This window comes from Bos mutus, chromosome 4 (assembly GCF_027580195.1).
Source record: "Bos mutus isolate GX-2022 chromosome 4, NWIPB_WYAK_1.1, whole genome shotgun sequence".
NCBI lineage: Eukaryota > Metazoa > Chordata > Mammalia > Artiodactyla > Bovidae > Bos > Bos mutus.
In genome coordinates this window covers 5,317,162-5,342,622 of record NC_091620.1, presented here as the reverse complement: position 1 = coordinate 5,342,622, position 25,461 = coordinate 5,317,162, and the positions used below count along the sequence as shown (strand labels likewise).

Genomic DNA, 25,461 nt, shown 5'->3' with positions numbered 1-25,461 from the left:
AGACACGGAGGCTTGAAAGGCGGGGTGGGGGGCTTCTGAGAAGAGCTCCCTCCATCAAGCGCTGAAAGCCAACACGAGGCGGAATGAGCCTGAAGGGAAGGAGGCAGGGTCCTTTTCACAAACAAGCCAACAAGCCAGCACTGAAGAAACAAGACCATTAGAAAAGTCAGCACTGAATGAGCCGTGGGTGGACACAACAACAGCATCAAGCACAGATCATCAAATGCGAAAACCCCCAGGTGGAAAGCGGCGCCCTAAGAGAGGAGAGCCTGGGCAACGCGGAGAGGAGTCTTCAGCCGCACTTGGCCTCGCTGAGCACAGACACGCTAGGTCTCTCACACGCCCTGCTCTGAGGCAGTCTGTTTATACACATTTAAACTGAATCGAGTGTGCCCCATGCCAGCAACTCTCATGGGGCGCCACTGGGCAGTGTCTGGAGACCTGCAGGGTCAAGTGGCTGCAGGCCAGGATCCTGGTGGCAAACAGCGCACAACACAGGACCACGCCCACCACACGGGGCCACGCCCACCACACGGGGCCACGCCCACCACACACGGGGCCACGCCCACCAGAGGCTGCATCAGCCCCAACGGGACAAGGGGAGACCTGACACCCCGTTGAAAGGAAACAGAGGAGATGAAGGAACCAAAGGGATGCTAGGGCCATCAAAACAGAGAAGATAAAGCTTTTGAGATAACTGAGGAAATGTGAATAGGGAGTAGATCACGACAGCAGAGAATTACCGTTTGTTCTCTCACAGGAGAAAACAGCACTGTCGTCACCAGAATGCGCCTTCCCAGGACAAGTACGGGGAGCAGTGAGCGCCATGCTGTCTGCAGCCCCTTCCACACGCGCCAGAAAAACAGCGCGCTGCGTGTGTGCGGACGGACAGAGAGCAAATGAGCAAATGGAACTTGAATCCAGGAGCACGATATACGGTGGTGTTGCCACTTTTCTCGTGTCAGAAATTTTCCAAGACAGAAAGTTGGGGAAAACAAGCAGAAACTGCATTTGGATCTATCATCTATTAAAATTACTTGCTGGATGAATACCTTCAAAAGCACATTAAGTGCCACAAACTATAAGCCCAGGTCAAGAGAGCCCCAGACTGTGCTGCTCTGGGGGCAGGCATGCCTGACACCTTGAGGGCTTGTGAGGAAAAGCCGTGTGTGTGACAGAGGCCACGGCGCCCAGGCCCCACTGTGTGGTGCAGGCGTCTACAGAGAAGGTCCACGGACCCCTGCTCCAGAGAACCAACGCACACAGTGTGTTTTTCAAAGGACGTTTTTCGAGAAATAAAAGGGGTTTGGGGAAAAAACAAGATTTCCTGGGACTCTCGATCATCCACATTCTCTCTTTGGGGGTTTTCCACTTTGCCTCTAGTGCAGCTCAGGATCTGGAAAAGTCAGCTAACAGGCCTCATTCTGACATGAACCCTAAATAAACCTGACTACACGCAACTTCCAGAAAATTAGCTGAAAGTGTATTAAAGGCTCAGAATCATTTGAAAGTTGGCTACGGTGCAGACATCATCAAATTTTAGAAAAATGGTGAAGATGTTAATTTGCTTTTTCATTCAAGTGCTACTGCTCACATCACCTCAATGTGCTCTGTACTGAGTCCAGGACACAGGTCAGGAAAGCCTGATGAAAGGCCTGACCCTTCACCCGCAGGCAGTGACCCTGGGGCCTGGGATCAGTGACCATTGGCACAGAGACAGGCCTTTCAGCTGGCCTGTCCACTTGCCAAGCAACCAGATGCCTGACGTCCCACAGAGCGATTCCAGGCCACACCAGGAAGAAAACATCCCCTGGAAGGTATGCTTCACTACATTTTACTTTCTAAAGAGAGGATCACGGGAGTAAAAACTAATACACATAACATTTCAGTCTCAAAAAAAAAAAAAATCCAACAACAACAGGAAATCTACTAAGACACTGAAACACAAACGGTGTTTTTCTAGACGAGACCACCACGCCACCCATGCTGGGGCAACATGGGTTTACCTGCAACAGAGGCTCATCAGCCTCTTTATTTGAAACAAGCATGTGAGTCTTTCAGATCCTTCCAACTGCTGGACAAACAGAGCGCTGTGTTTAATCAGATTCTGATACATCCATATCTGAAAGAGCAAAACATACAACTGGTTAGTCTGTAAAAAGTTAACTGTTTTCTAATTACGTAACATGCCAAATGTCCTTAATTGGCAGACACAACCAAAATAATCAAAACGTGGTTAACAAATTAATCTTCTAAGTCAAGGTTTTACTGAGCAGGATACACACATCCTGACTTTTCCATCCTACAAAAGCACATTAGCATGAAGTTAAATTACTAAACACTAACAGTACTTGAAAACTCACATACACGTGAAACAGAAACAGTTCATTTGCAAAATTTAGCAGTCCACAATAAAAACACTGAGAGTCACAGTTTTAATCCTAAATCACAAAGGGCAGCGGTTCCCTCTCACTCGTCTTCTCTACCTTCCAGCACCGTTTCTGTGGATGCTCTCCTCCCCGACCCCGTGAAATGCTGGTGGAAAAGGCGATCTTACAGCCCCACCACCTCCGATAAAAGGCCAGGCGTGCAACACGTCAGGTGAGAGGTACGTCGCAGCTAGATGGAGGAATTCCATCACAATGTTTACACAACCATTACAGTGTGCATTGAAATATTACAGCTTTATTTGTCAATTATACTGCAGTATGCTTGAGGGGAGAAAAGGTCAGAGCTATGGGGGGATGGCCTGAATCCCCACTGTCCTGGACACGACCAGTGATGGGGGCACAAGCTCAGCAAGCGTGGACTCAGACTTCCATCCAGCTCCACCCAGGAGCCTCTCTAGTGTGGACGCCGCTGCCATGAGTGACTGAGACACCACACCTAACAAGGAACCTCCTGGACTCGCTTTCTCCACGATATGTTGGTTGCTACCTGTTCATTTATCAACAGAAACAGCTACAATTAAGAGAGCCTCTCACGTGTGCCTGTCACATTCAGTCTCCCCTTTGATAGTAAAACTTACTTAATATTAGATGTTATCAAAGTCTGAGCACAAGTGTTCTGCCTGGTAAATCCCCAGTGGGTCCAAAGTTGGTGGGAAGGAACTCCGAGACCCCGCCCAATTGTTCATCTGCCTACACAGAAGCTGTTGGAGCCGCTTGTCCGTATTTCCTCAGGAACCAACGTGACACAAGTGTTGCCTGCACTATCTGACACGCAGTGCATTCTAAAATTCATACTACCCACGCAGTCCAGTTTGTTCAGTCACTCAGTCATGTCCAACTCTTTGCGACCCCATGGACTGCAGCACGCCAGGCTTCCCTGTCCGTCACCAACTCCTGGGGCTTGCTCAAACTCACGTTCATCAAGTCAGTGATGCCATCCAACCATCTCATCCTCTGTCACCCCCTTCTCCTCCCACCGTTAATCTTTCCCAGCATCAGGGTCTTTTCAAATCAGTCAGTTCTTCGCATCAGGGTGCCAAAGGGCTGGTGCTTCAGCTTCAGCAGCAGTCCTTTTGATGAATATTCAGGACTGATTTCTTTCAGGATGGACTGGCTGGATCTTCTTGCAGTCCAAGGGACTCTCAAGTCTTCTCCAACACCACAGTTCAAAAGCATAATTCTTATGCACTCAGCTTTCTTTATGGTCCAACTCTTACATCCGTACATGACCACTGGAAAAACCATAGCCTTGACTAGACGGACCTTTGTTGGAAAAGTCTCAATATGCGTTTCAATATGCTGTCTAGGTTGGTCATAGCTTTTCTCCCAAGGAACAAGCGTCTTTTAATTTTATGGCTGCAATCATCACCTGCAGTGATTTTCAGTTCAGTTCAGTTGCTCAGTCGTGTCCGACTCTTTGCGACCCCATGAATTGCAGCACACCAGGCCTCCCTGTCCATCACCAACTCCCGGAGTTCACTCAAACTCACGTCCATTGAGTCGGTGATGCCATCCAGCCATCTCATCCTCTGTCATCACCTTCTCCTCCTGCCCCCAATCCCTCCCAGCATCAGAGTCTTTTCCAATGAGTCAACTCTTCACATGAGGTGGCCAAAGTACTGGAGTTTCAACTTTAGCATCATTCCTTCCAAAGAAATCCCAGGGCTGATCTCCTTCAGGATGGACTGGTTGGATCTCCTTGCAGTCCAAGGGACTCTAAAGAGTCTTCTCCAACACCACAGTTCAAAAGCATCAATTCTTCGGTGGTGCTCAGCTTTCTTCAGTCCAACTCTCACATCCATACATGACCACAGGAAAAAAACATAGCTTTGATTTTAGAGCCCCCCAAAATAAAGTCTCTCACTGTTTCTACTGTTTCCCCAAAGTGTTTGCCATGAAGTGATGGGACCAGATGCCATGATCTTAGTTTTCTGAATGCTGAGTTTTAAGCCAACTTTTTCACTCTTCTCTTTCACTTTCATCAAGAGGCTCTTTAGTTCTTTGCTTTCTGTCATATGGGTGGTGTCATCTGGTATCAATATCTGAGGTTACTGATATTTCTCCCGGGCAATCCTGATTCCACCTTGTGCTTCATCCAGCCTAGCATTTTTCATGATGTACTCTGCATATAAGTTAAATAAGCAGGGTGACAATAGACAGCCTTGACGAACTCCTTTCCCAATTTGGAACCAGTCTGTTGTTCCATGTCTGGTTCTAAGTGTTGCTTCCTGACCTGCATACAGGTTTCTGAGGTCAGGTGGTCTGGTATTCCCATCTCTTAACCCATTAACAGATAACAGTAGAAGGTCTAGTAAACACTGTGACCATCTCACGGGCACCTGTGGGAACTGTAAGAATAAGGTTGTAAATACACTAGTCAAGTAATTATGGTTCAACAACATAAAGAAACCCTCAACGTGCTTTCTTTAACACTTCTTGGACTGCATTTGTTTGTTTTAATTAAGGTACAATTGATGTTCCTGGAGGAGGAAATGGCAACTCCCTCCAGTATCCTTGCCTGGAACATCGCACAGGCAGAGGTGCCTGGAGGGCTGCGGTCCACAGGGTCTGGAAGAGTCAGACATGGCTGAGCACACGTGCACACAGAAGTGATGGTCGATGTTACTTAAGTTTCACGGGCACAACATAACGATTCAAGTGTTTAAAACTACACTTCACTTTAGTTATCATAAAACACTGGCTTTATTCCCTGCACTGTGTGATGTATCTCTGGAGTGGACTGGCCTTTGATATTGTTTTTAAATTTCTCTAGAAATGCACCAACATCATCATTCGCAAAGTTCTAAGGACATTAAATACCTGCTTTGCTTCACTTTTTTTTTCTGCTTAACTCTTTTGTTGTTTTTTTCTTTACTAAATTCAGATATATAAACTTTCCTTATGCATCCTTTCTCAGGAAGTCAACTGAAGGTGTGTATTAATAAAACGAGAGAGTACACCAAGCAGGCGAACAGGAGTGCAATCAGGAGAGAGGCTCTGAAACTGAAGAGAAGCGAAGCGAGCGTTCCCAGGGCGACTGCACCACGGCCGCAGCGCAGCAGGCTCCCGGGCGCACAGGACGCCCGGGGGGCGAGCGCCAGCCCCCTGACTGAGCGGAAGCTGGAGGAGGACCCGACCCTCAGAGACCAAAGATGAGGAGACAGAAGTGACACGATACTTAACTCCAGAGTAATCAGGAAAGCTACACAAAAGAAAACACCGTTTTAGCAGAGAGCATATTTAGTCACGATAATAAAAAATGAGTCAAGGGAGTAGGTAGAGCCACATATGCTGTTTTGTACGCGGCACCTTAGATAAACAAACTCCCAATAGCGGTGTCACACCTGCTCTTAAGATAGGAATCAGGGAACCTGAAGATGGGGCAGGAGACCTGCCCTCCACGTATTATGCGACTGGTTTATTGTTCTTGCATCTTTGTTTGCAAACTGAATAAAGCATCTGGTTCGTTTTTGTCCTATGAACCAGGTTTGAGGGGCTGGCGAATTCTAACTCTATGTAGGGCCGTGGGGCCGGGCCACTGCACACCTAGAAACCACGCAGGACTGCTGACCGGACCTCGGGGTGGCCAGGGGCCGCTCTCCAAAGGCAAGGGCGCGCTTGAGAGACACTTGACCCTCCTGACTGTCTCGCCCCACAGACCCAGCGGCTGTGCTCCACAGCTGACCTTCAGTCTGCGAGCGCGGGAAGGAGGGACAGTCTGCGCCGACAGAGCGCCGAGGCCCTGCTGCTGTGCACTTCTCATTCCTCTCCTCGTTGGCCTCAGAGCCGAGAAAAGGTGCGTCTAAGGCAGCCACCTTCACCGCTCTCGAGACCCACAGGATGTTCCTCCCATGGCCCATCCCGGTTCGGAACAGGAAGCAGTGTGGGTGTTAGAACCAGAGCCCACCCCGGCAGTGAAGCGCCCTTCCTCTCCTATACTTGAGTTTCACACAAGGGGGCTGCTGCCAGTCGCACGGCTGGACCACGGAAGGCTGACCTTTCACTGTAGACTCATCCTTCAAACAAGAATAAGTATGTATTTAACCTAATGATCACACAGGAATCTCTACTACTTCCTGGGAAACTGGACTCAGTGACAAGTTCTACTTTTTAAAAAGACTGAGCCAGTCGTGGATGTCCCCCATTAATACGCACCACTCCTCATCACTGGTGGCCTCACAACCTGTAAAATGTTTTAAGTTATACGGTTACGTTCTGGGCGGCGGGCTCCGCGCTGGACCCGGTGCGGACCGTGCACTCCGGACCATGGTGCACAGCACATGCACGGCACGGCACCCCCGTTTCTTGTATCTAAAATTCCGTAATTAAAAAAAATGAAAAAGCCCACAGAAAATCTGTATCAACTTTAAGAGGAAAAACACATGATCACAAAGACAACCCATCACCACTGACCGTGGAGGTTCACAAGGACAGCCGTGCTGGAGGGGCGTCTGCCAGTGAACCAAAAGCTGGAGAACACGCACACAAGGGTCAGAGAAAGCACAGTCGACACTCACCAAGCGTTTCGAGTCTTCACTCTGTCTGTAAAAAAACAGGAGCTGCCGCACCAGGAGGGTAAGGTTGGGACCACTGGCAAGGGGAAAAGCGCCACCGGACTGGGACAGGCTGGCACAGCGGTCGAACGCGCTCCTCTGGATAGAACACTGGAGACAGACCGAGACAGAGGGCGGCGTCAGTGCTTGTGCGGCCCGAGGTCTCCAGGAGCACAGATGAGCGCGAGGGCTATGCCACGTGGAGGTCACAGCTGGTCGCCTGGGGTGCAGCTGCTCCACACCCTCTACAGGGGTCACCACCACCGCCATCTACTGTCATCTGTAGCCGTGGTTTGGCCTAGGCTCGTATTTCATAATTTGAAACCACCAAAAAACTCACCTAAACTAGTAAAATCACTTGTTGGGGAAAATACTATTATCCACATTAACTTTCTTTTTTTTTTTTAAATTTTTTTATTGAAGGATAATTGCTTTACAGAATTGTTGTTTTCTGCACATTAACTTTCATTAAACAAGTACACACAAAAATGCACATAAAATGAATTCCACCTCTAAGAATCCAATGCTATATTCAAAATAAGTTTTCTCATGCCTAATTCCTTCTCAGTTTAAAAGCAAACTTACTTGCTGTTTTCTGTCTCTATAGCCTCGAATAAATGACTGGATAATTATTGCATTTTTCAATCTTCGCCTTTCTTCCTGAATAACATAGGGAGGAAGAACAATTGGTCAGAATCAGTGCAAATGACATACACTAGTTAAGACTACACACCACAAAATTCACTCTTTGAAACATACCATTCACCAATTTCTAATATATTCAAAGTTGTACAGTCATGCCCACTGTCTACTTTCAGAACATTTTCATCACTCGGCCCCATAAAACCCCTGAACCGCTGGCCGTCAGTCACCCCTCACTCTGTCCCACCCCACCCCTCCACCCTGCCCTGCTGCTGCTAAATCGCTTCAGTCGTGTCCGACTCTGTGCGACCCCAGAGACGGCAGCCCACCAGGATTCCTCGTCCCTGGGATTCTCCAGACAAGAACACTGGAGTGGGTTGCCATTTCCTTCTCCAGTGCATGAAAGTGAAAAGTGAAAGTGAAGTCGCTCAGTCGGGTCCGACTCTAGCGACCCCATGGACCGCAGCCTACCAGGTTCCTCCGTCCACGGGATTTTCTAGGCAAGAGTACTGGAGTGGGGTGCCATTGCCTTCTCCGCCACCCTGCCCTGGCAACCACTAATCAACTTTCTACCTCCATGGAACTCTACTCTGGACGCTACACACAAGGGAGCCATAATATGCAGCCCCTGAACCTGCACGTGGGCCCCCCATGTGCCCGCACTCGGAGACAGTCCACGGGTATCACACAGCAACCTGCCAAGCGAGCGCCACTCCTGTTTCAAAGACACAGAGACTCAACTCTCCATAGAGACTAGGGATGCCGAAAGATATGCGTCAGAAAGCAAACGCAGGTGTGACAGGAAAACCGGTGCTCTGTCTTAGCAAGCAACGCCACTTCACAGCCTCCCTGAATGGCGCCTACAGGCGTGAATAGCACACACACACTCATACAGTCACACCGTCAGGCCACAAAAGTGCACTTTCTGAGCTTGAGATGGTTATGAGGGAACCCCTGAGCTTGAACCAAGTTTGGGCATCAATTCATAACTATGATTCTAAGGGTACTTGATGATAAACTCATAAATCATCCCAGGCATTTTCAACACATTCATTTTTGTTCATTCAGTTGTTAACTAGGGAGGAAGCCTCAGTAACACTCTAGTTCTCTGGCAGGTGTACCGGAAATAGATCAGCCCTCACAAGGCCTCAAGGTCAGCCTGCAACCAGCTTATCCCCCCTCAGTTAAAGGGGGTTTACTGTCCCACTCCCTACTGCCTGCCAGAAACAAATGCAACGCTCTCCGAAAAGAAGAAGAGGTCACATTCTAGAACCTGAACACATCATTCTGGTTAGAACATACAATGCCCAGTATTCAACCAAAATAACCAGGCAAAAGACAAGAATTTAAAATCAAGAGGACAAACAACACAAACAAACCCACAGGAATTCCAAATACTGGAGTTTAAACATTATCTTTAAAAACCTAAAATTATGTTCAAGAAATTAAAAGACAAGAGAACTGGTAAATAAAAGAATCAAAGACAATTCTAGAACTGAAATAAAAACTGGAATTCAGAACTCAGTGGATGTATTTAATAATCAGACATCACTAAAAGAGGTAATTTGTAAATTAGAAGTTGAGAAAAGACTAGCCAAATCAAAGGATAAACATACAGAGAAGAGGACACAGCATGAAGGTCACATTACACCTGTAATGTGAGCCCAAGGGGAGGAGGAGGAGAGGGGAGCTGGAGCAGAAGCACCACAGGGAGCAAGGGCTGCCTGAGAGCGCTCCAGAGAAGAGCAGACGCAGCAACCAGTGCACCGGCTTCCCTGGTGGCTCAGTGGGTAAAGAACCCACCTGCAGAGCAGGAGACCCAGGTTTGAACCCTGGGTCACAGGGATTCTCGGGAGGAGGGAATGGCTACCCACTAGGTGTCATTTTCTTGTTTTTCAGTATACTTTTCTTGTTTGGGCAGTGACCCTCAAGGGAGGGCAATTTCACCACCAAGGAAGCATTCAGTGATTTCTGGAGACATCTGCAGTTGTCCCAGTTGTTCCAGCTGCCTACAGCGTTCCTGCTCCGTCCTTCAGGAATTCACTCAGCTCTGACGAGCTCAGAGACACCATCCCTCGACACAGACAGCAGGCCCTCCGGGTGCCCTGCAGGACCCTGCCTCACCCCTGCGGTCCATGCCAGCAGGAACACTGTCTTGTCTTATCTCACCCACACACCCAGCCGGCAGAATACTACCCGGGACACGAGCTCTCAATATGTATGTGTTAAAGGAATGCATGACTTATTAAAAACAAAACAAGAAACTACGCAGAAAAGCAGGCCGTAAGACACCACACTGCTGATGAGTCAACAAGGCAAAGCCACTTTAAGAAACTGTCTCCGATGACAAAATGTAAAATAGACTGGAACAAAAGGGGTCCCTAGCCCCTTTCGTGTACTCAGCTTCTTCACAAACACACAAACAGTGCACACAACCTGCATTCACAGGGAGTCTTCTCCTACTTGGTAAAGCACGAACATACTCCAAGACTTTCTACCGCTTCTGGAAGCCACACCACAAGCAACCACATGAACCGGAAGTCTATGTCCTCCCCACTCTGGAAACTCCTCCTTTAAGCCCATCTTTTCTACATTCTTTTAGCCCATCTACATTAGATGACTCACCATAAAATCAACAAATCCAGAATGGTTTCAGAAGTTTAACAGACATACAAATACGCGTTATGTCACGTATACATACACTTATCTATGTATATCAAACAGTAAAAGCAGGGCTTAGCTAAATGCTCTGGAAACGGCTTGTCGACAGGGACTGTCACACACTGCTTACCTCCCTCTTTCTTCTTTCTTCCTGAGTACGATGTAAAAGAGAAGCCTTTTCTTCCTAAACACAAAGAGAGAAAAGACAAAGGGTGTAATTTCAAATTCTAAAATGCTCTCATACAAAAATTACAGAATACTGTGACCCAAAAGAATTCTAGAGACCATCCAATCCAACTGTCTGGGATAAGAAATCCCAGGCACAGGGGTTAAATGGCCCCTCCCCCAGTCAATGTTATAACGCTAGTCGTTTTCTAAGAATAGGATCTTATTTCTTTACACACACACACACATACACACACACACACACACACACACACGTTAGTTCAAGTAAAACTGGGGAGGTCTGAGTAAGATCAGCGCACTGTCAGCATCCTGCCTGTGAGCTCACACCACAGCTCTGCAAGAGCACCACAGACAAGGCCAGGCCAACACAAGACCTCCTGTGGTGTTTCCAACAGCTCTGCATGTGACTGTACAATTATCTAATAAAAATGTCAATGAAAAACTCAACTTTTCATTGTTACCAGAGTTTTAAAAAATTATTTTCATCGTTAAGTAAAACTGCATTCTAACCAAAATTAGTTGATATGCAGAAGGAACTGAAATAACAAATGGGAAAGTTAAATGTTTCAAAGAAAAACACTTACAGTCAACCCGCCCCAGAACAGTTTCCGTCCTTACTGCAAGGGCGTTTGATTTCTGTGAATTTAATCCAAAATTAAAGGTCGAAGATCTTAACATACAAATCATTAGAAAAATTAATAAACTTAAATTTGTTAACACATACAGCTCATCAGAATAGTGTCAGTAAGCAAGCAATGAGCCAAATTAAAATCAACTTTGATATGTGAAGGAATACACAATGTGTAGAGCAAAAGTTTCTCACTGACAAAATTTACAGCCAAAGAAAGAAATCCTCCAGATATTTTCCACTAGAGAAAATTTCATTTCTTGGATTCAAATAAAAAAACCTTTAAAGCTACCACACGTCAAAGGTCAGAAAAATATTTTATTTTTAACGGATTAACTAAAAAGAGGAGGGGAAATAAAAGAACCTAAAGCAAAAAGTACAAAGTTACAATGCTCAGAATTATGGAAAGGGTCTAGATAAAAATACAACCATACTTCTAGTTATTCTCTTTATTTGTGAATAGGAGTGGTAAGTATACACCTGTAATTTCTCTTCTTCTCCCTTTGCCCAGATTTAATGTATATTCATTACTTGGGTACAACTAAAGAGCCAAGATTTCTTAAAATGCTGTTACAACTACGAGAAAATATACTTAAAGCCATGTTTTACCTTTTAAAAAAGGTACATGTCAGCAAAACAGTCACCAAATTGACTTCACATGTAAGCTGCAGCATCATTAACCTAAATGCCCCGGGGGTGAGGGTCTGAGGGCTAGGCCTGTCTCTTACCACCAGTTTACCTCCACTGGCTTCAACGTCCAGCACGTGCAGGGATTTAATAAATCCCTACAAAATGAATGAACAAACATTTCTTTAGGTAAAGCAAAGACGTCTAAAGAGAGGAGTAACCTTTAACAGCTGAAAAGCACTTCTAAGCACCTGCAACACTGCACGGAGGCTGCAGTATCCTCAAAGTCGCAACAGGTACCAGTCATCAAAAAGCGTACCTGGGTGCTGACTGAACACTAGCATTTCTTAGAAATTCCCTTAGGTCTGAAGCACGGATACGAGAGGGTGCAGAGGCATGCCGAGAGCGAGTGTCCTTCCCTCCGAAGACCTGCACGTAAAAACAGCTGGACACAGGGCACTGTACAGGCGGGAAGGGCACATCCTCACGCCCGTGCTCAAGAGCTACGGAGTGAAGTGAGACTCGCACAGGCGCGCCTGGCCCTTTGGGATCTCATGGACTGCGGGTAGCCAGGCTTCTGTCCCTGGAATTCTCCAGGCAAGAATGCTGGAGTGGGTTGGCATTTCCTTCTCCAAGAGCTACAAAGATTCCTACTTAAAACAGCTCATTTCAAACACTGTAAAATAAGCACAGCCAGCAAACCCACAGTCCTAGACACACATACACAGACCCTGACGTGTGATCTCAACCATAAAATTGTAGTTTAAAAAACGTGAGGCCTTTCAAAGAGCACTCATGCTCCCTAAATGCTTTACAGAGGAGAGAGCGGCCTGCCAAGCCCACAGGACACACCAGCCGCACGGGATGCGCCAGCCGCCACCAACACCGAGCCCTCTGCCCGCGCACGGGCCCCACGTGCAGAAGAGAGCCACGGGCGCTCCACACCCTGGACCTGGTCAGCCCAGGTGTCCCTCAGAACAACCAATGAGCTTCAAGAACTGTTATTTTCCCTGTTTATGGACGACAAAAGTGAGGTTCAGAGAGGCAGAGCCAAGATCTGGACTCAGGAAGGGTCTGGAGCCTCAGCCATTCAGCTGTGGACTATTTACTCTGAAAAAGAACATTAAATATGATCATATTATTTTACATTTTGAGAAAAATTTAAAAATCTTTTGTCTTTGTAAGACATACATAATTTGGAAGATCAATCAGAAAGGAGCCAGAGGAGGAGGAGGCCACAGAAAAAAACTAGAGTCGCCAAAACTGGGCCTGAGTTCAGAAGGGACGGGGTGGGAGGGCAGGAGGGCTCGAGAAAGGTCCAGAGAAGGGGAGACAGGCAGTGGGAGGCCGGGAGGAAGGCTGCCCTGAGCGCAGTCAGCTCACAGAGAGAGAGAAGCGAAACACAGCAGGGAGGCGACGTCCAGAAAGCAGGCCACCGCCAGACTGCACACCTCAGCGGGTACCGAGCTCGCAGGGGAACCGGAGCTGCCTCGTGCCAGCTCAGACACAGTCCGTGTTCAAAAGACATTCAAATGAGGCACGTAAGAGGAATCTGCTCACTTAACAGATACTCGCCGAGTCCCGTGTCACGCGAGGCAGTGGCTATTTTAAAGTGATACAGGAGCGCACAGTTTGCTGGACGCAGAAGTGGCCTGTCCACTGCGACCCACTGTGACCGGACTTGCTTCTGGACAACAGCGATAAAGACAGCAGACACTGGCTCCCCTGGGGCACACGTCTCAACACACGTGGGTGCCGCTGACGGCTCAGAGACCGTGCACGAGAAAAGGCGGATTCCGGAGCTGCCTTGGAAGGATGTGCTCCGGAGGGTAACGAGATGGACCGTGTCACAGCAGAAGCGGTGTGGTCAAACAGCGGCTGCTCTTCCCCCACGTCCCCCATCTCTGGGGGCCGCCTCCCGCAGAGCGAGCCCCTCAAGCCTCTGTCGCCCTGCCCTCCTCCCACCTGGCCTTCCCCCTTGACACCGACGCGCACACGTGACAAGTGCCCTCTCGCCTCAGGTGAGGCTCGGCTTAAACGCCACCTCTCCCAGGAGGGCAGACCAGCGCCTCCCCTGCCCTGCCGCCCATCAACGGGGAGACCGCGGGCACGCAACACTCACAGACTCACTCCAGCGCACAGGCGTGCTAGACAGCACGCAGACCACAGCTGTATCTGCAGTCAGGACCCCGAGGCCACACGGGCAGCACCCTCAAAGGTGTGGCCGCCAGATGGCGAGGACGCTCGCCCTTCAGCAGGTGGAGCCACACAGGGCCAGCGGAGGGGTGGGGGGTGGGGGGTGGCCTCTCAGAGAAGAGCAGAAAGTAAGAAAACAAGACGAGTCCTATCGCTTGAGAAGGCAGCAAGGAATGGCCACAGTGCGCCAAGGGGCTTCCCTGCTGGCTCAGCTGGCAAACAATCTGCCTGCAATGTAGGAGACCCTGCTTCGATCCCTGGGTTGGGATGATCCCCTGGAGACGGGAAAGGCTACCCACTCCAGTATCCTTGGGCTTCCCTTGTCTCAGCTGGTAAAGAATCCACCTGCAATGCAGGAGACCTGGGTTCAATCCCTGGGTTGGGAACATCCCCTAGAGAAGGGAACAGCTACCCACTCCAGTATTCTGGCCTGGAGAATTCCATGGACTGTACAGTCCATGGGGTTGCAAAGAGTCAGACACGACCACACGACTTTCACTTTCACAGTATGCCAGGCCCAGTGGTCAGGCAGGGAAAAATAAAGGCACAAGCCAGACCCTAACTCACAATTCTGAGTGCCTGCACGTGGCCTGGAACAGTAAATAACCATCAGCTTGTGAAAGTGAAATTTCACCACACTGCTAAGAGAGTAAACCAGCAAGCCTGCTACCATGCACAGGCGAATTAGGGTCCAGGACCCACACCAGCGACCTGGGCCTCAGCTGGAGCAGCAGTCCACCCCCAGCACACGCTCTGGGGGCGGGCCTGCCTACCACACCTGAACAGACAGCCTAGCTCAACTTCTCTATTGGGTGCTGAATAAACACGATCATGTTTTTAAACATTCTCTCATGTTCCACCGGGAACATCGCACTCCACACCCCGGGGCAAACTCTGAGCTGCCCCGACAGGCTCCCGCAGGGGCAGGCAAGGCACAGGGACAGGGCCTCCAGGGGGACAGAAAGCACAGCGGGGATTCGGCCTTCCAGGAAGCACAGCGCGTTAGTCAGTGAACAGCATGCAACAGCTGAGAAGCCCAAGTAAATGACATTATATCCCTACGTCTTCACATCAAGACAGACTCCTGATGGACCTGAGATTTGCACACATACAGAGCACTGTAAAAATACATGAGGATGACACGAGCATTGTTCTTAAATGCTCGATGTGAAGGAAGACCTTCTCTAAGGAAGAAACGCCACTCCACACGCTCAATCTATGGTACTGTTTGTCATTAACTTATTTAAGAATTATAAGTTTGATCCCATAAAAATTAAAACTTTATACACAGAAAAACATTATATCCGAGGTTTAAGAAGGTGACAGTGGAAATATCTGTAACACTGCAAAACCAGCTATTTGTAAAAGCTCTCAAAAATAATTTTAAAATATCAACAATCAAATAGAATAATTAGGAAATAAAAACATATTTTAAACATAACTTCATTTTTACTCATTTTTAGGGAAAAAAAGCAATACAAAAGCAATGGCAGGTTTTAACCTGACTGGCAAATCTACCCTCAGGTAACAGGCTGAGGTGAGGACGGGCAGCAGCTGCCTTCATGCACTGGTGTGCTCTCCTCAGAGGGCGGTTTGCAAATCACTATAAAAATTCACAGTGTACACGAACTTTGATCAACCCTCCTAGCAATTTAACCTGCAAACATTACTGGCACACATGTAAGTATACGCACCCAATGCTGCTTCAATTACCAAAAAAAGTCGAAAACAACCTACATGGCCATTAAACTACATGACAGCAAAGTAACTTCAGGACACTCATCACAGGGAGGATCACAGAGAACTGCTTTAAAGTGCAGGAGACCCATCTGTACTGACTGAACTGCCTCCACACAGTGCTCGGCGCGGCGGGGGCGCCGCAGGGGTTCAGCACGCTCCAGAACGCGTGCAAACAAGAAGAGGACACACCTCTGTGACTCACGCACAGAGCAGGGCTCTGCAAGGCCACTGAGAAGAGTCAGACCGGGCGGTGAGCAGCAGGCGGAAAGGCCACAGACACTGCTTTTACTTGAATCTTTATCTTCTCCTGTTTGAACTATTATCCAAGTACAACAAATAACCTCTCACTCTTTTAGACTAAGACACTAACGAAGCTACTCCACAACATAAGTTTTTAAATACAGCTCAACAAAGCCAAGAATAAGTTCATGACATGTGTGACTGGGAGGAAGAGAGCAGTAAGTGCCAGCCACAAAGCACAGGCAGACTTCGATTTTTACAGGCTGCTGGTTTCAACTTACTGCACTGCAAAGTATCTTTTCCCTTTCAGCATCTACGGGCCTGGACAAGTCAGGGATTCCCAGCAGCAGTTACACACTAGATTTACAAAAGGCACTCAGACAGACAGTGACGAACCCTCCTGTCCTAACGCAGACCTGCTGCTCTCAGCGCCACTCTCTCACCTCCACAGCGGGGACACTAACCCTTGCATCGATAAGTAAACTAGAGCAAACCTCAGCAGACTTCTCTATTTGACCTTTGACCTTCAGGCACATTATCTTATCTGCTCTGAAGATTAAATATGGCCAAACTTCACAAATACCATTAATGAAGATTTTTTTCAAGGGGGAAAAAATGCCTTCTTCATGCAAATGAATTTAGTGGTAACAAAATGAACTTTAAAAAAAAAGTCATATAGAGTTTAAAGTAGATTTCATTAACCATCAGAATTTTTTAAAAACGCATAGTCAAAAATTTGACTATAGATTAAACTAAGTTTACATAACATGACAATTTACATAAAGACAAACACTCAAACTGACTGCTAACCACTTAAAAAGAACTTCAGCATGTTTATTAATACCTTTATTTTAAAAAATAACGTGAGATTTTCTGTTTTATCTATATGGGCTATTTTCTACTAGAAATTTACCCCACTTACTAATATAAACAGACTCAGTCTTACATCTGTTTCAAGTTATGCACAAACAATACTAATACTTTGACATAATTTGAAGAATATTCAAGTAAAATACTTTGAGTTAATTAAAATTAACAGAAGTTTTGTCAATAATGTACAACCTATGATCTCTGGATTTTTCCTTCTTTTATAGACCTATAAGAAAAAACTTTTATGAAAGATACAATGGCGACCAGCTTCACATACAGGCAAACACAATCAAAGGGGCAAAAAACACAGTCGTAGGTGCTCACTCTGGCAGCACGTATCTTAAAACTGGGGGCTTCCCTGGGGGCTCAGATGGTAAAGAATCTGCCTGCAACGCAGGAGATTGGGTTCGATCCCTGGGTCAGGGAGAGCCCCTGGAGAAGGAAATGGTAACCCACTCCAGTACTCTTGCCTGGAGAATTCCATGGACAGAGGAGCCTGGCGGGCTACAGTCCATGGGGTCGCAGAGAGTCGGGCACAATTGAGCAACTAACACTTTCACATCCTAAAACTGGAACAAAATAGAGTGACAAATTACGAAAATCACATTTATAAAACAATGCACTATGAGCCGCCCCAATTCAAAATCTACATAGAAAAAAGGCATTTATGCTGACTTAAAAATAAAATTTATGCTCATTTAAAGTACCACAATAAAATGTAACAGTGTATATTCCATTACAGTAAATTCCAAAAGACCTGCTGTTCTTACACCAGAACTGTGTGGTAGTTACGGCAGTTGCACTAGCAAAATCCTAGAAACAAACTGCACAAGTCCATCTAAGCAACAGAAAAGTGGCCGTGGGATATCACGCATCCATGAAGAGAAGCCACACGTCAAGGTGCTGGCGTGGAGTCGCCACTGAGACACGTGCTGAGGAGAAGAGCAGCTTTCCTGGTGGTTTAAAATGTCAGGGGGACGCGTTTATCTATATTTACTCTAGTTTTGGAAACCCTGAGGAAGCTGGTAATAATTTTGGGAAGCTTGAGGAAGCTGGTAACAGTGGGGAAGTTTGGGATCTTAGTGAGAGGAAGGCTTCATTATATATGCCCATTAGAATAATCTGTTTTAAAAACTTTTTCCAATTTAAAAAAAGAAACTTTTTCAGGGCCACTGACTGGAGATTAGAGACGGAAACATCATCAGACTTAAGGAAGGTGAGTGATAATCTAAACACCTCATTGGCAAGAATTATAACTTTCTCATTACGAAGTTTCAGAAACAGAAGCCCAGAAAAGATGAGGGACTATGCTGCAGACAGCTGGTTACAGAGATGAGCATTTTGTCAAGTCCCCATTATACTTTTTACAGTTCCACCTTTCACAGTAAAGACGGGCTACAAGCTGTGCTGCCTGCTAACCCACCAGGGTTGCCAACACTCCTTCTAAAGTTAAAGGGAACATTTCTTACAACTGCCGTAAGAAAATCAACTCAAAAAGACACAGGACTGCTAAAGCCACCCTTCCAGTGCCTGCAAGACAGGGTCCTCACCTTGCCCAACGGTGGAATGAGAGCTTACGCAAAGCTTTAGAAACAACACAAGACGTGCGGGCTACACAACATCCAGACCAGGGCTCACATACTTGAGCTTCGTGCTTTACGCTAAATGACCCGAGTCTCTGAGCCCTGATTCCTACCTCCGCAGGCTGCTAGCGTCTCTGCCTCACAGAGCGGGAGTCAGGAAGAAGCAAGAGCACACAGCAAGCAGGCAGACAGACCACGAGATACGGCCCGGCTTACGGCCACGAACAAGCAGAAAAGCAGAAACCCCTGGAAAGCGCCCTCGGAGGCCGAGGCTGCCTGCCGCAGCCCTCTGTGACCTGCGCACACAGCTGCTTAGGCAGCAGGGCTGCGCAGCCCAGGGGACACGCCAAAGTCGATGTGCACAGGGTGACCGAGCAATCCAGCTTCTTTCTGAAATCTATCCTAAAAATAATTATAAACCACTGGCTAAAAAGATGTTCACAACAGGAGAGAAATAAACTACTGCTGCTGCTGCTGCTGCTAAGTCGCTTCAGTCGTGTCCGACCCTGTGCGACCCCATAGACGGCAGGCCACGAGGCTCCCCCATCCCTGGGATTCTCCAGGCAAGAACACTGGAGTGGGTTGCCATTTCCTTCTCCAATGCATGAAAGTGAAAAGTGAAAGTGAAGCCGCTCAGTCGTGTCCGACTCTTTGCGACCCCATGGACTGCAGCCCACCAGGCTCCTCCATCCATGGGATTTTCCAGGCAATAGTACTGGAATGGGGTGCCATTGCCTTCTCCGGAAATAATCTACAAGCCCCAAAATAAAGCATGAACACAAACACTTCATACACAGCTCATACAGAGCCTACCAGGCTCCTCCATCCATGGGATTTTCCAGGCAAGAGTACTGGAATGGGGTGCCATTGCCTTCTCCGGAAATAATCTACAAGCCCCAAAATAAAGGATGAACACAAACACTTCATACACAGCTCATACAGAGAAGGATGAGGGACTATGGTAATTATGCACGGTAATTTTTTTTTATAGGAGTCTGTTTTTTAATTAAAAAAAAAAAAACAAAAAAACCTCTTAATTCATGTTTGGCTGTGCGGGCCCTTCGTTACCACACGGGCTCTTCTCTAGTTGCGCTGCGCAGGCTTCAGCAGTTGCGGCTCCCAGGCCCAGGGCAGAGGCTCAGGCGCTGGGGCACGTGGGCTTAGTCACTCTGCAGCATGTAATTTCAGAAAACAGACTGAACAACTGGACCCTCGGCTTTGGGGGAGTATATATGAATGCCTCGTGGTCAGTCCACAGGAGAGAGTCTCAGCTACAGCAAATAAAACCACAAAACCAGTACCAAAGGTCCGAGGTCCTCCAACAAGCCCCAGTTCTCCAGGGAGCTCTGCTCTGCTACCGCCTCTGGGTCAGAACGACTGTCTGCACTCGAAGACACGCAGACGCGTATTCTGGCTGGCCACGCCACTCTGTTGCTCCTCTGAACGCCGGCGTCCCTTGGAGTTCTGTCCTGAGCCCACGCGTCTTCTCAGCAGAACACTTGCCAGCGCGTTGTGCAATTTCAACTACCTACTGATGGGCCAGCGGAGCGGACTCCCAGCCTCTCCCTGAAGCTGCTCCTGCCGACTGCACATCCCCAGCATTTCACAGAGCACGTCCTAGGGACTCCTCAGCGCCTCGGATCATGTCCACTCCTGTCGTCCCGGACTGACACCTGATGTGCCTGCCGAGGGTCCCCGCAGATCTCATCAACTCTAGCTCCTCACCAGCGCTGGAGCCCTCCCCTCGGGGCCGGCCACCCGCCTCAGGCCCCCACTACTCTGCGCAACTACAGCAGCTTCTCACCTGGGGTCTGGCCCTGCACCGCCCCTGAGGGACGAGCTCCTCACAGGCCCCCTTTGTGAGCTGGCCCGACTGCCGTCCCCCCAGCCTCGTCTCTGTAAGTGACAGCCACTTTCTCATGGTCGGACAACTCTGCCCATGGCTTCTTACTGGTGGCAACAATGTTCAATCAGAAACCTGTCAAGAACCCAGCCCAGCACACAGAGCCGAGGGCACCAACACGGGGCTCGAGGGCAGGTTGCAGGGCAGGTACTAGAGGAGGAGGAGAACTAGCTTCCGCCTGCGTCCTCGCACAGACTGCCCAAGGCAGAAATACACTTTCTGTCCTCTCCTACTTCACCCTCTCCCCCAGCCTGCCCTGTGACCGTCCAGATTCCCAAATCACTCACTCCCCAGTACATTCCCCGCTGTGCTCCAAAGGTGGCTGGATTAAAAAGGTAAAATGATCTAAGTGAATTCAAACTGCTGCAAATCAATGACAGCCCTTCCTCCTTCTAAGGCTTTTTTGAGGAAGATGGCTAACTCCTAACGATTCAGGTCAGACTCTGCACGTACGCCTGTTTTCGAGCAGCATAAGGTAACAGCTCAGTCAGGAAGCCTTGCCTGGTGGAAGGGAATTTTAAGTCCGTTCCCTAGTTCGCCAGTTTGCTCTGCTGTTCCCAGTTCACCAGTTTCTTTCCTTCTTACAGCTCCACACTGGTGGGCTACACCTAAAGCTCGGACTGGACCATCAAACAGGGCAGAAGGGACAACGCCTGATGCTCAGACGCTCAACAGGCACTGCACGTTCTCCCTGCTCTCCTGTGCCACTAGCTATGGGGAAGCCAGCTGCCGTGTCAGGAGCACGCTCAAGCAGCCCTGAAGACGTCCAAGGGGCAGGGAACGGACACCTCCCACCAAGACCCAGCTCCAACCTCCAGGCACAGACACGAGCCAGCCCCAGAACGGAGCCCCCAGCACCAAACAATGGTTTCCTGGTTTCCAACACCTAGGCCTCCGAGAGACTGCCGCACCAGCCCTCAGGTATCTGGCCCCACAGAGAGTGAAACTGCACTGCTTTAAGCCACTAGATGCAGAAATAGACAACTAGACCTTCATTCATTGGAAATTAAGAGACTGGTGAAGCAAGAGATCATGACCATTCAGATGAACACAATTTAAATGGAGTAATGTTTTGCAACCTAGTTTCCATTAAAAATGACATTCTGATACAGATGATGAACAGACATCAGTCAGTAATGAGTATGAAAACACACAGATCATGACCGCTTTAAACAGCTGTACAGTACCCCACTGTACTGTTACATCACCATTTAACAGATCTTCTACTGTTAAACATTCAGGCTGTTTCAAACTTTTCAATAACACAAGCAATGCCATAACCGTCAGCTCTTCTTTCCCAGGCATCTATGCCAGACACCTGGTACATCGGTTTATTAGAATACATCTCTAAAAACAGAACTGCTGGATTTAGCAGGGCCGCGCCTGTTTGTGACTCTGGGTACTTGCCGTTAAACTGCGCCCCAGGTAGACTGTGCCAATTCATGATGCCACCCACACCCGCACAGGTATTTCCATCTTTAGCTCGGTCAGCACTGAAGGTGATGGACTCTGGGACACTGGACAGAAGTGCCTGCTCCTGCCCTCGTGCTCACAGGTGGCAGAGGAGACGGAACGCGTGAAGAGGCCGTGGTCGGAGAACAAGTCGTGGGCAAAGAACAACACACTTAACTTCCAAACTCCTAGGTGCCCGCATTCTTTGAAGTTATAAGAAAAAGGGAAAATCACAGAGGAAAACTCTTCACTGCTTTTGCAATAATCTCTTTTGAGGGCTCTTCTACAGTCCTATGAGATGACTAGTTTATTACCTCAGTTAAGAGACCTAGTTGGCAACTAACTCTGTAACTCCAGAAAATCAGGGCACACAAGTGTGCAAAGTCAGACAGGACAAGGGAAGGCAAGCAAGGCAGGTGCCGGACACGCTGAAGGAGGCGCTCACTCTCAGGACCAGGCAGCCCCTGGAGTCCGCCTTAAGCCCTGCGCCTGCGTCCCCAGTCAGCGCCTCCTTGATGCTGTGCCCCAAGTCTGCTGGTCGCCTCAGCCTTTGAGGCCCGAGGACAACTCCAAAGTCTCAGCCCTTCCATTCTGCTTACTGTCCCTGAGAACTAGACCAAGACCTTTTGACTTTATCTGCGACAGGGAACTCAGATTTCTGGTCTCATACGTGAAAGCTACAGATAATCACATTCAAGAGGACAGACTGGGGCCAGTGGGAAAAACGGTAAGGTAATAATATCAGTCCTGACAGTAAATTTTAACATCTGATCTTGGAAAACATTCTGCTTCCCTTGAGTCAGGCCTGTAAGAGACAGCTTACGCTGCAATGCAATGTACACAGAGTACAGAACAACACAGTGTCAGCTTTTCAAAGTGAAACAGCACATGTTCTTAAGTTAAAATATTTACGGTAAGACCTTCAATTATACAACAGAGGGCAGCTGTATAAAGCTAACCAGTCAGAGGGCTTGCAGTCTTAAGAGCAGTCTAGATTTAGGCACAGAGAAGGCAATGGCACCCCACTCCAGTACTCCTGCCTGGAAAATCCCAAGGATGGAGGAGCCTGGCAGGCTGCAGTCCATGGGGTCGCTAAGAGTCAGACACGACTGAGCAACTTCACTTTCACTTTCCACTTTCAATCACTGGAGAAGGAAATGGCAACCCACTCCAGTGTTCTTGCCTGGAGAATCCCAGGGACGGGGGAGCCTGGTGGGCTGCCGTCTATGGGGTCGCACGGAGTCGGACACGACTGAAGCGACTTAGCAGCAGCAGCAGCAGCAGCAGACTTAGGCAAAGGCAAAATTAAAATTCCAGCAGTGGGCTTCGGGAAGCTCTACAGTAAAACCTGCTCTGTGAACCAGTGGCACCCTAACACCCAAACCAGAAAAAGGTATCACAGGAGGTGAAACCTACAGACAATTCTCCCCTGAACACAGGCCAAGAACCCCCAAATAAAACACTATAAACTGAATGCAACAATGTATAAAAAGAATTATATATCACAACCAAGTGGGACTTATGCTGGGTATGCAGGGTGGGTTCAGCATTTATCAGGTTGGTGAAAAGTAACTGCTGTTTCGGGCCATACATTTTAAATTGTTATAACTAGGCTCAAACACATCTTTATTAATCAAAACAGGAACCATTACAATAACACATTTTTGCCAAAAATAAATAACTCTGTTTTCCATGGCAAAAAAATCCACGCTTGGGGATTCGACGAACTCTTGGAAGGCTTTTTCTGCATCCTGCTGGTTGTGGAAGCATTTTTGCTGCCAACAGGTGTTGAGACGTTTGAAAAAGCGGTAGCAGGTGAGCGAGAGGTTGGGCGAATGTGGAGGATGAGGCAAAACTTTGCAGCTCAATTTGGTCAACGTCTGATGTGTTGCTTGTGCGACGGGCGGCCGGGCACTGCTGGGGAGAAGAGGCGGGCCCTTTCTGTTGACCATTGCCGGCTGCGGTGTTCAGTGCACCTCATCCACCTGCTGAGCGTACTTCTCAGATGTGATGGTTTCGCCAGGATTCGGATTCCAGCAAATCCATTACAGGTGCAGTCAATCAGACAGGCAGCAGACCACCAAACAGTGACCATGACCTTTTTTTTGGTGCAAGTTTGGCTTTGGGAAGTGTTTTGGAGCTGCTTCTTGGTCCAAATACTGAGCTGGTCATCGCTAGTTAGTTGTATAAAATCCACTTTTCATGGCAAGCCAAAATCCAATCAAGAAATGGTTACTTGTTGCACAGAATAAGAGAAGATGACATTTCAAAGCAACAATTTTTTTGATTTGCAGTCGGCTCATGAGGGGCTTCCCTGGTGGCTCAGACAGTAAAGAATCCGCCTGCAATGCAGGAGACCTGGGTTCGATCCCTGGGTTGGAAAGATCCCCTGGAGGAGGGCATGACAACCCACTCCAGTATTCTTGCCTGGAGAATCCCGTGGACAGAGGAGCCTGGAGGGACTGCAGTCCATGGGGTCGAAAAGAGTCAGACACGACTGAACGACTAAGCACACATACAGCGTGTGAGGCGCTCACTTATCGAGCTTTTTCAACTTCAAGGATCCTCTCAACCAGTCACTGTCAACTTCTGATGAGCGGCCACCGCGCTCCTCATCTACAAGGCTCTGGGCAGCTTCTGGTTCTTTTGCAGAAAGCACTGTACATTTGTTAGCAGTTCCTCGGCCAAATGCATTGTTGATGTTGTGAGTTGTCTCTGCAGCTTTATGAAGCATTTTGAACTCTAATTAAAAGAAATTCACTCAAATTTGCTTTTTGTCTAACATCATTTCCCTAGTCTAAAATAAATATAAACCTGCAAGTAATGAGTTGTTAGTGAAAAAACATAAGACTTAAATGATGCATAACACAGACACATTTAAGAATGCATTCCAATACCAAATGGCAAAGTTCAACAATGCAAAACTGCAATTACTTTTGCACCAACCTAATAAAACACTTGGTATAATCCATTATAACAACAGACTAAAGAAAAAGCATATAATCACACCAGTGCTCAGCTCCTCAGTCACACCCAACTCTGCGACCCCACGGGCGGCAGCCCGCCAGGCCTCTGTCCGTGGTATTCCCTAAGCAAGACACTGGGGCGGGCTGCCGTCTCCTACTTCAGGGGCCTCCCTGATGCAGGGGTTGAACCCACGTCTTCTGTCTCCTGCACTGACAGGCAGATTCTTTCCCACTAGCATCTTGTGGGAAGCAACCCCTTCAGGGGCTGCTCTTTTGATTTACACATTCAACACAATCCCAGTCAAAACCAGTAAATCCATACAACACAAGAGAACACAGCCAATACTGCAGGTAACCATGGTAGCGGTGTTAGTTGCTAAGTCGTATCTGACTCTCGAGACCCCATGGACTACAGCCCGCCAGGCTCCTCTGTCCATGGGATTCTCCAGGCAAGAATACTGCAGTGGGCTGCCATTTCCTTCTCCAATAACAACCATAAATGGAGCATAACCTTTAATAACTGTGAATTACTATACATCTGCAATTTATGTAATATTGTTCATTTAACTATACTTAAAAAAACCTGATGTAACAAATACACTTAAAACACAATGGTTTTTTTTAAAGAAAGGAAAAGCACAGTACGTTACTTTGTGATTATCAACAAAGTGACTCTAAGGTTGCTATGAAAGGGCAAAAGACTCAAAAAAGCCAACACGATGCTGAAAAAAATATGAACAAAGTCAGAGGACTGACACTACCCA

The 25,461-nt window shown here is 47.8% G+C and overlaps 1 protein-coding gene across 2 annotated transcripts in view; it reads right to left on the bottom strand.

The window, feature by feature from the left end:
- Positions 1–25,461, bottom strand: part of UBE3C (ubiquitin protein ligase E3C) — a 115,503-nt gene that overhangs the window by 81,157 nt on the left and 8,885 nt on the right. For both annotated transcript variants that reach the window (XM_070368994.1, XM_070368995.1), the window contains exons 2-5: positions 10,437–10,490; positions 7,589–7,663; positions 6,968–7,114; positions 2,007–2,122 (exon numbers count right to left, since the gene is read on the bottom strand). In XM_070368994.1, coding sequence (XP_070225095.1) covers positions 2,007–2,122; positions 6,968–7,114; positions 7,589–7,663; positions 10,437–10,490 — 392 coding nt within the window. The remainder of the gene's footprint in view (positions 1–2,006; positions 2,123–6,967; positions 7,115–7,588; positions 7,664–10,436; positions 10,491–25,461) is intronic.